General features: G+C 39.9%; 1 protein-coding gene across 7 annotated transcripts in view; it reads left to right on the plus strand.

Moving 5' to 3' along the window:
- BicC (protein bicaudal C) overlaps positions 1-16858 on the plus strand; it is a 95988-nt gene that overhangs the window by 39136 nt on the left and 39994 nt on the right. For 6 of the 7 annotated variants that reach the window (XM_071682166.1, XM_071682167.1, XM_071682164.1 and 3 more), the window contains 7 exons: positions 183-415; positions 1770-1898; positions 3213-3322; positions 3457-3565; positions 7261-7426; positions 11151-11264; positions 15162-15350. In XM_071682166.1, the coding sequence (XP_071538267.1) occupies positions 183-415; positions 1770-1898; positions 3213-3322; positions 3457-3565; positions 7261-7426; positions 11151-11264; positions 15162-15350 (1050 nt within the window). The remainder of the gene's footprint in view (positions 1-182; positions 416-1769; positions 1899-3212; positions 3323-3456; positions 3566-7260; positions 7427-11150; positions 11265-15161; positions 15351-16858) is intronic. The other variant, XM_071682165.1, reaches the window with a different exon arrangement.

Raw genomic sequence — 16858 nt, forward strand, 5'->3', positions numbered from 1 at the left:
ATGTCATAGAAGGTGACTAAAAGGGAAGGGAGTGGGGGCCTGGAAATCCTCCCCTCTCGTTTTTAGTTTTCCTAAACAAGGAAGACTCAGTCCTCTGTTCTTAACGCTACCTTGCTTGTGCAGGAAATGGCGAATAGTATAAAAAATAAGGAAAACATGCAAATAATGGCAATTTTTTTCAGGTGTGAGCATCCACTTTCCAGATGGTAATAAAAATAGTGAGGTGCGGAAGAGTAACCAGGTGTCAATTAATAGCCGAGGAGACGAGCTCGCAGGGCTTGAGGAAGCACGGGGAGCCATAAGAGAACTAACCCCTCTTATATTCGCCTTCACGCTCTCTACAAGTGCGCAGTTCATCAACATATCTGATCCAAATATGCTTATAATTCATGTGCAGAACACCTATAATGTTCAGGTTGGTTTGTTTTTAATTTTCTTTTTTTTTTTACAAGTGAAATTGTCCTAATAAGAAAACCGTTTAGACCATGACTGGATATGTTGAAAGGACCACTTAACCATTTATGTATTGGAAAGAAGAGAATTTTCGATGAGGAGCTCTCTTGATAATATTCACGTATTTTGGACAGGGATGTCCCTATCAATGCATGTGAGCAGGAAGAGGATTCAAGATTAGGAATGGCTCTGTAGCTAATATTTTGTATTTTCTCTGGAGATTCACATCCCTTCATGGTAAAGGATATGCCTGATTTTTAAATCTATAAAAGGCATAAGATGAGTGACTGAAATGGACTAAAAAAAAAGATCTGATTGGTGGGCACAAAGGAGTGCAAGAACTTGTGTACGCAAGACAGCTGAATGATGTTTTCTTTATATTTTTGATGGAATTAATGTCTTATCCTTGTTTGGAATGAGTTTAGGAGGGTGTTATGGCTGAGTAATGTCACCATTGTTAGAGTCTGTTGGTGGAGCATTGTGGAAAGCCAAGATGGTGTGATGGCTGTGTTTAGTTGAACTATGATAGAACAGGATAGAATCTGCTTTACTGTTTGCTAATGAATTTTAGTGACAGGATCAGATAGAAAGTTAGTACAGTATTAACATCTTTGATATATCTTGGAGAATGTTGAAACTAAATGTATGGGAAGAGCACTTGGCATAATTTTGAAAAGGGGCAATATAGCAAAAAGCATGCGGACAAAGAATAGAAAGTGCATGAAGAGCTTTGGTAAAAAAAAATGTCATTATCAAGGCATTAGAAAATTAGGTCTTGTTGGACGTAAACAGTATAGTAAGAAAAGGTTTGTATGGTTGAAGGTATAAAGGGAAGAGGCCACTACAGAAGGGAAGGATAGTAGCATTTAGGGAACTATTGTAAGGAAGAGGATGTATTTTGATAGGGTACAACTGTAATGAGTGTTGACAGTTTGCCATGGAGTGTTTTGCTGGTAAGAGTGGGAATGGAGATGGTTTTCTTACATAATTACTTGTTTGCCTTAAATATGAAGTGCTGTAGTAGTATGGATAGGTGTGTAATCACACTTGGTCTTACATTTAGGGTAAATGTGAGTGCCCAGAAAGCTTGTAAGCTCAAGATTGATGTGTATGGAGAGTAGAGCTAAAGATAAGGAATAGATTTTGGCAAAAACTGATTTTCATTTTTTCTGAATGACTTGCTGAAACTATAATTCCTAAATGTGATATAATTCCTTCAGGATTTTTCCCCCTTATGTTGTGTTGATGAAATCTGTAACATGAAATTTATGTTTTGTTTGTATGCATCTCTCTTACATACGATCATTTGTTCATAGGTAGACCTAAAGCTGACGGATGATATCTCCCCACTCATTGTGGGATCAGTCAGGGGGAGTGAATGGGATGCTGCTCGTGTGAAGGAGGCTACATTATACATCTTGCAAGCTTATTGTGACAATCTTGCAGTAAGTGGGGTTGATTTTTTTTATTTAGGCAAACAGTCAAAAACTATCGTTTTGATTTTTTTTATTTTAATATACTTTTTTACATAATGATATGTTGGAAAATTGAGATTTCTAATGGTAATTGGTAATTCAGAGAGGTAGGTCTGAATGTAGTATTGGGCAATTTTTTCAAGGCATAACACTACCCATTCATATTTCTTGCTTAATTCATACATGTATTTTACATATACAAATCCCTGGGGATGGGGATAACATATTCCCTGTGTATCATAAAGGGCTACTAAAAGGCGAGAGAAACTCTCCCCTTCTTGATTTGATTTCTAATTGATGGAGCAGGAAGGGGAGCCAAACAGGCAGTGCTCATCCTCCTTGAAGGCTCAGGCTGAGGCATTTGAATGTGAATAGAGGTAACCAGGATGAGAATGGGAAGCGAAGCATATGGATTAGAAATGTTTTGGAGGCAAAAATCTTGGGTTAGTATGATGGCAAGAGCAAAAGAGAGGATGGTACTTATGCTGAAGTTGTTAGAATGTGTGAAAGAGTGTAAGGAAGTGAGGCCAAGGTTAATTTGGGTGAAAATGAAGATCTCTAGATATGTAAGTGTTTAACCTCTTAAAATTAATTTATTCCATGATCAAGTATTTCTTCTTCAACCAAAACACAGCAGGGGTTTGTTTCTGATGACGTTAGTGCTGCCCTCAGGAGAATAGTATGAAACATCCTGACCTTGGTGTATATGATCACTATTTGCAATTACCATTTCTGATTTTATGGAGAAAGACTTGCTTATGTTGCTATGTTTCTTTATCATAAACTTGTACCATTTAACTTGATATACTAGGTTAGACCAGGTACTCTTTGCTTGACTATCTCCAAAGAGGATGATCAACAGTTGGTGTGGCTCTCCAGTTGAGATTTGAAGGTAAACCCTGGAAGTTGGTGGGTTGCAATGATAACCACTACACCAAAAATGTGTGTGTTTGAAATTCATGTATTCACTGGTGTACGTGCATACAAGTATGTATGTCAATGTTGTGTGGATTAGTAAAAATTATGGCAATACAAAGTTACCCTCTGAAAGATATATTTTTTAAATGTTTATAAGACAGCCTGGGATTTTGTTGTGGTGACCAGAAAATTTTGTAAGTGTTTGATAGACAGTTAGACAGCTTAGGTGTTGTTATATTGCCAAGTGTGTGTTTAAAAGACAGCCGAGGATTTTATAGTTACTAGAAAGTTTTGTAAGTGTTTGATAAACAGCCTAGGATTTTTCAGTTATATTGCCGAGTACAGCAGTAGTTTATATTTTACCAGAATCAGATGCCTGTGGAGATGACAGTGGAAATATCTCCACAGCACCACTCCTTTGTCTTGGGACGAAATAATGAAACACTGAAACGCATTATGCAGCGCACCGCTACAAAGTGAGTATGAAAGGAGTCCTTTACTCTTTTTGTGATTTTAGGTATTTTGGAAAGTTTAGGTGAGGAATTAACTGTAGTTCTGTAATCTTCCTAAAATTTCTTTATTTTTGATGTATTTTTCTTTTTTCTTGCAGGATTACATTCCCAGATACCAATGATCTTTCCCTTCCACCTTTGAAAAAATCGTCTGTCATAATTTCTGGAGCCATTGACAATGTGTACCTTGCAAGACAGAATATTATTGTAAGTGCTACACACTATATTTTGCAAGCTATTTAGATGTAAAGCTATTTATGGAAATTGAAGATTAAATGGTGAATTGTGATGAATTTCAAGAACAAGTTAGGATGCTAAGAATTTTACCAGGCTTTAATTGAAGTACAGAGAAGAGGATAAAAGGGAAAAAGGAGAGAGAAGGGAAATTATTCTCAAATTCTGAAATTTCTGTTTATAGAATGTGCCAGGTCATAGTTTCTGGAAGGACATGAGAGGGTTAAGAGTTAAAAAGCTTTAAGTTGTAAGAAGAACTTTTAGCCAAAACTTTTAGCAAAACAGTAATCATGTGACATCAGCTTGCTAAGTATCACATGGTCTATCTTGTGGTGTGGGTGCACAAGCAGCCTGCTCTCAGGAGCACAAACCAGAGTAATATCTATAAAAGAGGGAAAGTGAACTAACAATGTGGCATAGAGCTAGTAAGTCAAGTTTTAAAGTTAGCCTGGGAGAGTTTATAAGTTAGATCACCTTCAGCTCTTTTCTATCCATCTGTATATCTCTTCAGGAACTCCCAACCAGGTGGAGCCATGGCAAATGTGTCTCCACTTATCCCTGTCCTTACATGCCTCCCTTGCATACACCATTCCACACATTCTTCCTCTGTTTCTCTGCCTCCAGTGTTCCTCCACCCTATATTCCCATGTCACAGGTGGTCTTCCACTCACACCAACCCCTTTAATTGTACTATCATACACTCTCCTTGCATTCTTTCCACATGCCATAACCACCTCAAAGTATTACATTTCACCCATTCTACCACTCCACAATTCATTCCCTTTGCATTCCTTGCCATATCACATATCTCATATACACTCTTTCATTTGTTTCTTCATTCCAATTAGTCACGTCAGGTATTCTCAAGTAGCTCATTTCCATAGCCTGGATTCTTGACCTCTGTGCCTCATTCCACATCCATGTTTTGGCTGCATAGGTCAGGGCTGGGAGGACTATGCTGTCCCTTAATCCTCTCTTCACTTCCATACTTGCACCTCTACCCTTCATTATTCTGTTAAGGAACCCAATGACTCTTCCACCCTGTGCTGCTCTTTCCCTTATCTCTCCTTCCACATCACCACACTTACCAAAGACAGCTCCCAGGTATTTAATTCCCCCAAAGACAGCTCCCAGGTACTTAAATACCCCCAAAGACAGCTCCCTGGTACTTAAATTCCCCCACTTCTTCCAGTCTTTTTCCCTCCATATCCATACCACAATTTAGTACACTCTTCTTTCACTCAATATGGTTTTACAAGATTTATGATTTCACTCCATTTTGTTTCAGTCGCCATTATCTTTACTTGCAATTACCTTCAATCTCCTCCGCTTACACACAACATAAAACATATTTACGACATTCTGCAACTCCTCTTCACTCGCCGCACACAACACAGTATCAACCGCAAACTCTTTCCACACGCAACACAGTATCATCCACATACAGGCTTACCACTAGCCACCATACCTCACTGCCACACTGTCTTTGCACCCCATTTCCCTAGTTTTCCTTTTGTCTCCATACATATACATACACAGACATTTACATGTATACACATGTACATATTCATACGTGCTTGCCTTCATCCATTTTTGGCGCTACCCTACCCCACAGGAAACAGCATCGCCACCCCCTGCTTAGCGAGGTAGCACCATGGAAAATGGGCAAAAAAAGGCCACATTTGTTCACACTGTCTCTCTCTGTCATGTGTAATGCACCAAAACCACAGCTTCCTATCAACATCCAGGCCCCTCAGACCTTTCCATGGTTGAACCCAGACGCCTTACATGCCCTGGTGTAGTCCATTGACAGCTCTGACCCTGGTATGCCACATCGTTCCAGTTCACTCTATTCCTTGCACGCCACTCACCCTCCTGTATGTTCAGGCCCCGATTGCTCAAAATCTTTTTCATTCCATCCTTCCTCCAATTTGGTCTCCTGCTTCGCCTTGTTCCCTCCACCTCTAACACATACATCCTCTTTGTAAATCTTTTATCACTCATTCTCTCCATTTTAACACACCCTCTTCTGCTCTCTCAACCACGCTCTTTTTATTCCCACACATCTCTTTCATTACTTAATTGATCAAACCACCTCACACCACATATTGGCCTCAAACATTTCATTTCCAACACATCCACCCTCCTCCGTCCACTCTATCTATAGCCCATGCCTTGCATCCACATAATGTTGTTGGAACTACTATTCCTTCAAATGTACCCATTTTTGCTCCGAGATAACGTTCTGTCCTTCCACCTTCTTCATCTCCGAAACCCCCCCCCCCCCTAGTGACTTACTTCGGCTTCCATGGTTCCATTTTCTGCTAAGTCCACTCCCAGATATCTAAAACACTTGTTCTCCAATTTTTCTCCATTCAAACTTGCCCTGCTCTTCCCCAATCTAATGCTCTATACATGCCTTCACCCTCTCAATCAATACCCTCCCATATAATTTCCCAGGAATACTCGACAAACTTATGCCTCTGTAGTTTGAACACTCACTTTTATCCCTATGCCTCTGTACAGTGGCACTATGTATGCATTCCACCATTTTTGCTCTGAGATAACGTTCTGTCCTTCCACCTTCTTCATCTCCGAAAACCTTTACCCCCCCCACCTTGTGACTTGCTTCGGCTTCCATGGTTCCATTTGCTGCTAAGTCCACTCCCAGATATCTAAAACACTTGTTCTCCAATTTTTCTCCATTCAAACTTGCACTGCTCTTCCCCAATCTAATGCTCTATACATGCCTTCACCCTCTCAATCAATACCCTCCCATATAATTTCCCAGGAATACTCGACAAACTTATTCCTCTGTAGTTTGAACACTCACTTTTATCCCTATACCTCTGTACAGTGGCACTATGTATGCATTCCACCAATCCTCAGGCATTTCGCCATGATCCGTACATACTTTGATTATCTTTGCCAAACAATCCCACTTTCCAAATGAATTCTGTTGCACTACCATCCCCCCACCCCACCCCACCTTGCTGGATTTCATCATCTGCAAAGCTTTCACTCCCTTCTTGACCAAACCATTCTCCTTGACCCTCTTGATGCACACTGCACACCACCCTAACCAAAACACCCTACATCTGCCACTCTATCATCAAACACATTCAACAAACCTTCAAAGTACTCACTCCATCTCCTTACTTCCTCTACCTGTTATTGCTTTCCCCTTTCCCCCTTCACCGATGTTCCCATTTGTACTCTTGTGCACGTTATTTACCTCCTTCCAAATCATCTTTTTATTCTTCCTAAAGTTTAATGATACTCTCTCAAGCCAACTCTCATTTGCCCTCTTTTTCAACCTTTGCACCATCTTCTTGACCTCCTGCCACTTTCTTTTATACATCTCCTGGTCATTTGCACTCATTCCTTGTAAGTATTGTCCAGACACCTCTCTCTTCTTTTTCACTAACAGCTTCTTCATCCCACCACTCATTACCGTTTCTAATCTGACGAACTCCCACCTTTCTCATGCCACTTATCATTTTGCACATGCCATCACTGCTTCCCTAAATACATCCCATTCTTCACTCATTCCCCTCACATCGTTTGCTCTCACCTTTTGCCATCCTACGCTCACTCATTCCTGGTACTTCTAGTATTATTTCTTATATACCGAGATATATATGTCTAATTTTAGCTGAATTGTACAGGGAGCTTTGCCATTGGTTCTGATGTTTGACTTGATGCCTGACCAAGTGTTAGACTCTGCTGAGGAATCGCAAATCAAGCAGACTCTAGATGTGAACATCATCATAAAGAACAAGAGGCTAGATGGACGGCGGCCAGTTATCATTAAAGGGGCTGAGAAAAATGCAGGTATGGAATATTTTTTTGATTCTTTGTTTTCTGCATTAGCAAGATAGTGCCAGGAACAGACGAAGAAAGGCTGCATTTGCTAACATCCATTCTCTAGATGTATGTAATGCACTGAAACCACAGCTCCATATCTACAACCAGTCTTCACAGACCTTTCCATGGTTTACCCTGGACATTTCACGCACCTGGTACAGTACACAGATAGCACATTGACCCTTGTATGCCACATTGTTTCGGTTCGCTATGTCGAGCACACCATTCACCTTCTAGCTTGTTCAGGCCCTGATCACTTAAAATTCTTTTTCATTCTATCCATCCATCCCCAATTTGGTCTCCCTTTTCTCCTTGTTCCCTCCATTTCTGACACACTCATTCTCTCCATACATCCAAACCATTTTAGCACACTCTCCAGCTCGCTTAACCACACTTTTTATTGCTGCCCCTCTCTCTTACACTTTTATTACTTACTAGATCAAATTTCCTCACACCACATAGTGGCATCAGACATGCGATTTCCAACACATACCCTCTGTACAATCAGAGGAGAGGTTGACCATAGAAGGTAAGGATAGATGTAGTTAAGAATTTCATTATAGCTGGGGATATTTCAAGTGCAAATGTAGGAGAAATCATTGGGAATTTAATGAAATATTCAGTGTATAATAGTAGTTGACATGCTGTCAATGGACTGAACCAGGGCATGTGAAGTGTCTAGGGTAAACCATGGAAAGGTCTGTGGGGCCTGGATGTGGATAGGGAGCTGTTGTTGGATGTTGGGGGTTGTGGATGAGAGACCAAGTGTGAACAAATGTTGCCTTTTTTGTCTTTTCCTAGCACTACCTCGCTGAAGCAGGGGGTAGTCGTGCTATTTCCTATGTGGTAGGGTAGTGACAGAAATGGATAAAGGCAAGCAAGTATGAATATGTAGCAGGTTTGGATGGTATTGCAGTGGAATTTATTAAAAAAGGGGTGACTGTATTGTTGATTGGTTGGTAAGGTTATTTAATGTATGTATAATTCATGGTGAGGTGCCTGAGGAGTGGTGGAATGCTTGCATAGTGCCCTTGTACAAAGGCAAAGGGGATAGAGTGAGTGCTCAAATTACGGAGGTACAAGTTTGTTGAGTATTCCTGGTAAATTATATGGGAGGGTATTGATTGAGAGGGTGAAGGCATGTACAGAGCATCAGATTGGGGAAGAGCAGTGTGGTTTCAGAAGTGGTAGAGGATGTGTGGATCAGGTGTTTGCTTTGAAGAATGTATTTGAAAAATACTTAGAAAAACAAATTGATTTGTATGTAGCATTCATGGATCTGGAGAAGGCATATGATAGAGTTGATAGAGATGCTCTGTGGAAGGTATTAAGAATATATGGTATGGGAGGCAAGTTGTTAGAAGCAGTGAAAAGTTTTTATCGAGAATGTAAGGCATGTGTACGTGTAGGAAGAGAGGAAAGTGATTGGTTCTCAGTGAATGTAGGTTTGCGGCAGGGGTATGTGATGTCTTCATGGTTGTTTAATTTGTTTATGGATGGGGTCGTTAGGGAGGTAAATGCAAGAGTTTTGGAAAGAGGGGCAAATATGCAGTCTGTTGTGGATGAGAGAGCATGGGAAGTGAGTCGGTTGTTGTTCGCTGATGATACAGCGCTGGTGGCAGATTCATGTGAGAAACTGCAGAAGCTGGTGACTGAGTTTGGTAAAGTTTGTGAAAGAAGAAAGTTGAGAGTAAATGTGAATAAGAGTAAGGTTATTAGGTACAGTCGGGTTGAGGGTCAAGTCAGTTGGGAAGTAAGTTTGATTGGAGAAAAATTGGAGGAAGTGAAGTGTTTTAGATATCTGGGAGTGGATTTGGCAGCAGATGGAACCATGGAAGCAGCAGTGAATCATAGGGTGGGGGAGGGGGCGAAAATTCTGGGAGCGTTGAAGAATGTGTGGAAGTCGAGAACATTATATCTGAAAGCAAAAATGGGTATGTTTGAAGGAATAGTGGTTCCAACAATGTTGTATGGTTGCGAGGCGTGGGCTGTGGATAGAGTTGTGCGGAGGAGGGTGGATGTGCTGGAAATGAGATGTTTGAGGACAATATGTGGTGTGAGGTGGTTTGATCGAGTAAGTAATGTAAGGGTAAGAGAGATGTGTGGTAATAAAAAGAGCGTGGTTGAGAGAGCAGAAGAGGGTGTTTTGAAATGGTTTGGTTACATGGAGTGAATGAGGAGGAAAGATTGACCAAGAGGATATATGTGTCAGAGGTGGAGGGAACGAGAAGTGGGAGACCAAATTGGAGGTGGAAAGATGGAGTGAAAAAGATTTTGAGTGATCGGGGCCTGAACATGCAGGAGGGTGAAGGGCATGCAAGAAATAGAGTGAATTGGAAAGAAGTGGTTTACTGGGGTCGATGTGCTGTTAATGGATTGAACCAGGGCATGTGAAGAGTCTGGGATAAACCAGGGAAAGTTTTGTGGGGCCTGGATGTGGAAAGGGAGCTGTGGTTTCGGTGCATTATACATGACAGCTAGAGACTGAGTGTGAAAGAATGTGGCCTTTGTGGTCTTTTCCTAGCGCTACCTACCTAGCGCAGGGGGAGGTGGTTTTCATTTTATGTGTGGTGAGGTGGCGACGGGAATGAATAAGGGCAGACAGTATGAATTATGTACATGTGTGTATATGTCTGTGTGTGTATATGTATGTATACGTTGAGATGTATAGGTATATTTCAGTGTATACATATACATACAGACATATACATATATACTCATGTACATATTCATATTTGCTGCCTTCATCCATTCCCGTCGCCACCCTGCCATACATGAAATGGCACCCCCCTCCCCCTGCTCACGTGCGAAGTAGTGCTTGGAAAAGACAGCAAAGGCCACATTAGTTCACACTCAGTCTCTAGCTGTCATGTGTAATGCACCGAAACCACATCTCCCTTTCCACATCTAGGTCCCGCAAAACTTTCCATCGTTTACTCCAAACACTTCACATGCCATGGTTCAATCCATTGACAGCATGTTGACCCCAGTATACCACATTGTTCCAATGCACTCTATTCCTTGCACGCCTTTCACCCTCCAGTATTTTCAGGCCCTGATCGCTCAAAATCTTTTTCATTCCATCCTTCCATATATGTTTTTGTGTGTATATTAGTGGATGGGCCATTCTTCGTCTGGTTCCTGGCGCTGCCTCACTGTTGTGGGAAACAGCAATTGAGTATATGTGCATATGTTTATGTATATTTGTGTGTATGGGCATTTATATATATATGTATATGAATGGATGAACCATTTGTCTATTTCCTAGGGCTACCTCACTGACGTGGGAAGCATAGAGTAAGTATAATAAAAAGATGATGATAAGTAGTATGGTAGGAGATCTTGGTCTCTGTTAGCAGATTAGATTATTGTTGAAAGTGAAAGAATTGGCTGTTTATAAATGTGAGAGTTAACAAGTAACACATTGGATGTGAGATGATGGTAAAACAAAAAGGAATAGTCATGATGATAGATAGATTGTGAATGTAAAATTAGATCATAAGAAATAGCCTCCCAGAAATATACAGATGAAATTACTTTGTCACTTTGAAACTAGATTGTAAGAAATAACTTCCAAGGATTATGCAAATGAAATTGTTGGATATCATATAGAAAGGCCATGTGAAGTTAACTGCTCATGTTGCATTTGATCATTTAGTTGCTGTTAAAAATTTTTTTCTCTCTTATCCAGGTAATATGTATGAGGCCTGGCGCCTTTTGTCAAGGACAGAAAAAATCCCTCCAAAGGCCCGGATTCCTTCTACATACCACATTCCAGATGCAGCACCACTGTATGGCCTCAGTAGTAAGTCTTGTTTGTTAAAGTAGTAATATCTTTAGTGAGGTTAAAGTTTCAGTTACATTTATAACATGTCCGTATGATGTTTTATAATTCTTCACTCATCATAATACAAGAATATATCTTAACCAGTTTGATGCTATGGGTGTCAGGCAAAGAACCAATTTGATGTTATGTGTGTCAGTCTTTGCCTACTTAGCATGGTGCTATTGGGTTCAATCTCCATGCTTAATCTCTCACTACAAGTCGAATTCCTCCCTTAAAGCTTTGTTTGCTATCCATGGATGGTCGAGTCATTGGAGCTGCCTGAATTCCAAGGTAACCTTATAGTGATTTAGGAGGACAGTCACATCCATTCTCTTGGGACTTATCTGTACTTAGTAGCCTCATGTGTCCACAGGATCCTGATGCATTCTTCTCATGGGGTGCACTCTTAACTGCCATCCATATAAGCATGAGAGCATTTTAAGCCCTCAAAAACAAGATTGCTAGATGAGTTTAACAGATGTAGAAAAAAGAAATTCCCCATTTTAAAGTCTTCAGTCATTCTTGTAACCCCAGTTCAATCCATGTCACACCCTTTATTCATTTTGAATGGATAATTTCTCCCATTGAAAAGAATACCAAACAATCTTGGGTTGGCCTGCAACATTCACTCCCCACACCAGTATCATAATCACAAAAGTAACACAAACTGAGTGCCTTCAGAACAATATCTAGCTTTAGATTTTGACAAAAAAAATCTTTCATCATCCTCTACAAACAGTTGATCTGCTCCAATTTAAACAATTCCTTGCCTACCTGGTCTTCCATGCTCTATAAAGCTACTTTAACAAAGCTGCTTACCTCACAAAACAGTGCATTGTAAATACAGTTGTTTTGTCACTTAAGCGAGGTAGCATATGGAAAAGATTAATAGCCACATCATTGCACACACCCACAGTTGTAGCTGGAATAGCATGATGCACCAAGCCACATTTGTGGCTCAAGACCAGTGTGCCCTCCTTAGAATTACTGGTTTGTACATGATTCCACATCTTATTCATAGATGTCATTTGCAAATTAATAATAGTGAAAAATATGCTTCCTTGTTCAACATTTTGCCAGGGAAAATGTATGTCATCGTGGGAGAAGCTAAATTTATGAATCAACTATCGTAGTCATTTTTTGCTGTAAAAGAAACGGTATCTCATGTTATTTGTATTTTTGTTGAAAAGAATCTTTTTGCATTATTCTTTTTCGTACATTTGCCAATATTCATGTCAGCAAGGTAGTGTTAAGAACAGAGGAATGAGCCTAAGAGGGAAAATCCTCTCTGGCCCCCTTCTTTTTTCCTACTTTTGGAAAAGTCAAAACTGGAAGGAAGGATTTCTAGCACCCCGTTCCCTCCCCTTTTAGTTGCCTTTGATGACATGCAGGGAATACGTGAGAAGTATTCTTTCTTCCCAAGCCCCAGGGATTTATCTTTGTAAATACTTTTGTCTGTATATATGTAAGTGGTTTGTATTCTTTTGTCACACGTTTGTCGTTTCTCATGTTAGGGAGATAGCACTAGGCACAGACAAGGAAAAGGCATCATTGATTGTATATAAAATATTGAAAATTTATTTGATATGTATCAAGCATGTAAATGATACATATGGGATATGTGAAGTCACATTCAGCAGAAAAAAAAGTGATGCGTTTAGATTTATATACAATTAAGCAACGCCTTACAAAAAAGACCATGTATTTACATAGATGATGTGGTTCCCTGCAGCCAGCCAGGGCCTGCCTCCATCATCTCAACACCCTTCCACACCTAACATACCAATACAGAGGAAAGTATACTAATATTTGTGGACATTTTATGAAATAGTACATGATACAGATATGATGGTGTAGGTAGTAGATGTTAGGCAGCCATCAACCAAGGAGGTATATTACCAGTAGTACCCATCTGTGTCTGAGGAAGGTTAATGACGGATGTGTAGTAAGTTGGCTCTTCACTGGTAGTCAAGTTGCACTCCTCTAACCCAGGTTGCTCTCTCTCCTTTATGCCTCACTTACACATAGACTACTGCCATTCTCTGTACAAGCATACAATATCCAATCTCTCCATGTCATGATTAACTCAACAACTTAACTTGCAGAACTCATTCTTGACTCTACAACTTAACTTGCACAGCTCATTCTTCTTATTTCTAGATTTTCCTGCAGAGAGCACTGTGCATAAGCTCTGTCTTTTGGCAAAATGGTAGGAGCAATACATAGAGGAAGTATGTAGAATATTTTGGCTGGAGCATTAGGTAGAAACATTGGATAGACATACTAGGTTCCAACAAGAAGCAGGAACATTTATTGGGTAAAAGTAGTCTGTAGGAACATTGGGTAGGAACATCTGAAAACATTGCACTGGAGTTGACCACTGCTAGTGGCCTGTTAAGGGTGAGATACTAAGGATAAGAAGCGGCACTGGGGTTCATTACTTATGGAGATCCTTTTGCTGTGGCCATCCCCTTGAGTGAGTTCCCAAAGGGAATGGGCATCAGAGATGTGAATAGATAAATAGATGTAGAGATATGTAGAAAAATTTTTTATGGGATACACATTGCAAAAAGGTTGAACACTTTAAACAATTATGGTAATGTCACACAGTCTGATGCAGACCCACCTTCATCAGGAACCACTCGCCATCTTCCCTTCTTCCTTGCACATACCTTACTCTCCAGGTAAAGACACTGCATTTAGCAACTTTCCATAGCACCTTCCACAAGGCCTTCTGTCATTTCTATCATGTGATTCCTTCTGATTCGTAAATGCTCCATACAATTCATTTTTTTTGCCAAGTATTTCTTACACAAATTCTTCAGAGCAAACCCTTTGACCAGTTATTCAATACCTTTCCTGGGGCAACAATCCTCCCAGTCATTTTGTCTGCATGCCACCATCTCATGACTACCACTGTACCATACATCTTCCCAAGTATATTCAGGTAATTTTTATTGTATGTATGTAATTTAAGCTATCACTTTTTTCACCTTTATCTTTGAATGAGGGTCCTACATATGCATTCTGAAATCAATTCATCTTGGGCCATGCAAACATTAAAGATCATGAATAACGAATCCATAGCATTTTAACCCACTTTCTTAAAACATATCTGCAGTTTCGTGCACCGCTACTGTTTTGCTACATATCTTATGCAAGATCAAGGCTATCACTACCTCCTTTTTTCATCAGATCATTCACTGTGCTTCTTTCCTTACACATGCCACCCTGTCCCAGACACACCACATTCTTAACAGTATAATCATTTAACACATTCAGCAGTCCTTCTGAGCACTTGCATACTCTTGCTGAAGTACATTGATACTCATTTACCATATCTCTCATGTTTTCACAGAAGTACAGTGATACTCATTTACCCTATCTCTCGTGTTCTCACTGAAGTACATTGATACTTATTTACCCTATCTCTTATTTGTCCTGTTTTTCAACTCTTGTGTCAGTCTTGTGACCTCCTGCCACTTTCTTTTGTACACCTCCCAGTTACTCACAATCTGGCTTGTACACCTCCCAGTTACTCACAATCTGGCCATGCAGATACCATTCATACATCTCTCTCTTCACTTTTACTGAATTTTCTTTTTTTTTTACTTGTCTTTTGCTACCATTCTCATATGGTACCATTTAGGTGGAACAGGCAATTAGTTATATAGAAAAATTAAAGAATCTGACCAATGTTGACCAGAGGAATTTTCTTCAAAATATGGAGAGATTCTTGCATGTTATCTTGCTTTCATTAAATTACTTGTACAGATGTAGCAATTCATTGAATTTCATGCCACTGCCACAGTATCTCTTTTTATCACTTTACAGTTTGGTAATGAGTGACTGATTGCTGTTTTGTATTGCTTTTAGCAGATCTGAACCTGAGTCAGTGGTTAGGTGGTGGGAGTGGTGGTTCCTCTCCTCTTGCATCACCTACAGGCACACCAAGCCCTCAAATACATCCAAGTACACTGTGGGGGGGCTTGCCTCCTACGAGTAGTCAGCAACCTGCACATGTCTCGCGTTCCCAGTACAATGCCCTGCTATTGGATCCTTCTTGTAAGTGAACTTGATATTATTCCATAAACAGTTACTCTTTATTTTAGATATCCTCTCTTGGAAGGTATTTGTCATGAGGAAAATTATTTAGATAATCAATCATCTATTCTGTTTTGCAGGCTTAATTTCTGTGTATGAGGTTGCCTTCAGTTGCAGTGAGAATCGATAAGGTTACATATCTTGTGTAAAGTTATGATTTTGTTGTAGCTATTATTTAATAGCTTTCTTTTGTCGTTTTCCTCCTCCTCATTAAATTTGTGTGCTGTTATTTTAACATATGTTTATTCGCTTTTTGATATCCTTTTTATCTCTGGGGGTAGGGGAGAAAGAATACAACCAACATATGTTGTGTGTGTTGTAAAAGGTAACTGAAATTGGCAGGAGCAGGTGAGGGAGTTGGAAATTTCTCTTGTATTAATTCTTTCTGAATGTGAAAACAGGAAGAAGCTAAGAGGATTTTGACTTGAATGCAAACAGTTATTGGGTATTAAGAAAATGGTCTTTGATATTTTCCTGTTGCACAACTGGATGGATGGCAGAAAATGTTACAGCTATGATTTTTTTTATATATTTTGATGTCTTTTTATCAACCTTTTTCATTCACACTCTCATTTTGTGTTTTCACCTCGCCCCAAAACCCATCTTCATTTTCTAGTCACCTTCAGATATAGTTTAGTCAATAATTACATCTATCTCTTCCATATGTCCATATAACCAGCATGTTTTTCTTAATCCTTTTTAACCATTTTCCCCAAAATATCCATAAAGTTTTTCATTTTATCCAGTATATGAACTCTGCATCTACTTGCCAGCAAATCTGTATTAGTGTGGCTTGCTTTTGACTTGTCACTGTATTTTTTGAATTTGCATATATCATTGGTGGTTGCACTGTTCTTCATTTTGTTGTTCTGATTAACATTTTGAGAATTTACAGCAAGAGACTGAGTGTGAATGAATGTGGCCTTTGTTGTCTTTTCCTAGCCCTACCTCGTGCACATGTGGGGGAGGGGTTTGTTATTTCATGTGTGGCGGGGTGGTGACTGGAATGAATAAGGGCAGACTATGAATTATGTACATGTATATATATGTATATGTTGAGATGTATAGGTATGTATATGTGCGTATGTGGACGGGTATGTATATACATGTGTATGTGGGTGGATTGGGCCATTCTATCGTCTGTTTCCTTGCGCTACCTCACTTACGCGGGAGACAGCGACAAAGTATAATAAATATAAAGTGAATATACATAAATGCCCATATGCAGACATATACATATATATGCATCTATATAGACTTGCTTGCCTTCATCCATTCCAGGCACTACCCTCTCCCTCAGGAAACAGCATTGCTACCCCACCTGCTTCAGCGAGGTTGCGCCAGGAAAACAGACAAAAAAAGGCCTCATTCATTCATACTCAGTCTCTAGCTATCATGTGTAATGCACTGAAACCACAGCTCCCTATCCACATCCAGGCCCCACAGACCCTTTCCATGGTTTACCCCAG

The sequence above is a fragment of the Panulirus ornatus genome, chromosome 34 (genome assembly GCF_036320965.1).
Source record: "Panulirus ornatus isolate Po-2019 chromosome 34, ASM3632096v1, whole genome shotgun sequence".
In the NCBI taxonomy this organism is placed as follows: domain Eukaryota; kingdom Metazoa; phylum Arthropoda; class Malacostraca; order Decapoda; family Palinuridae; genus Panulirus; species Panulirus ornatus.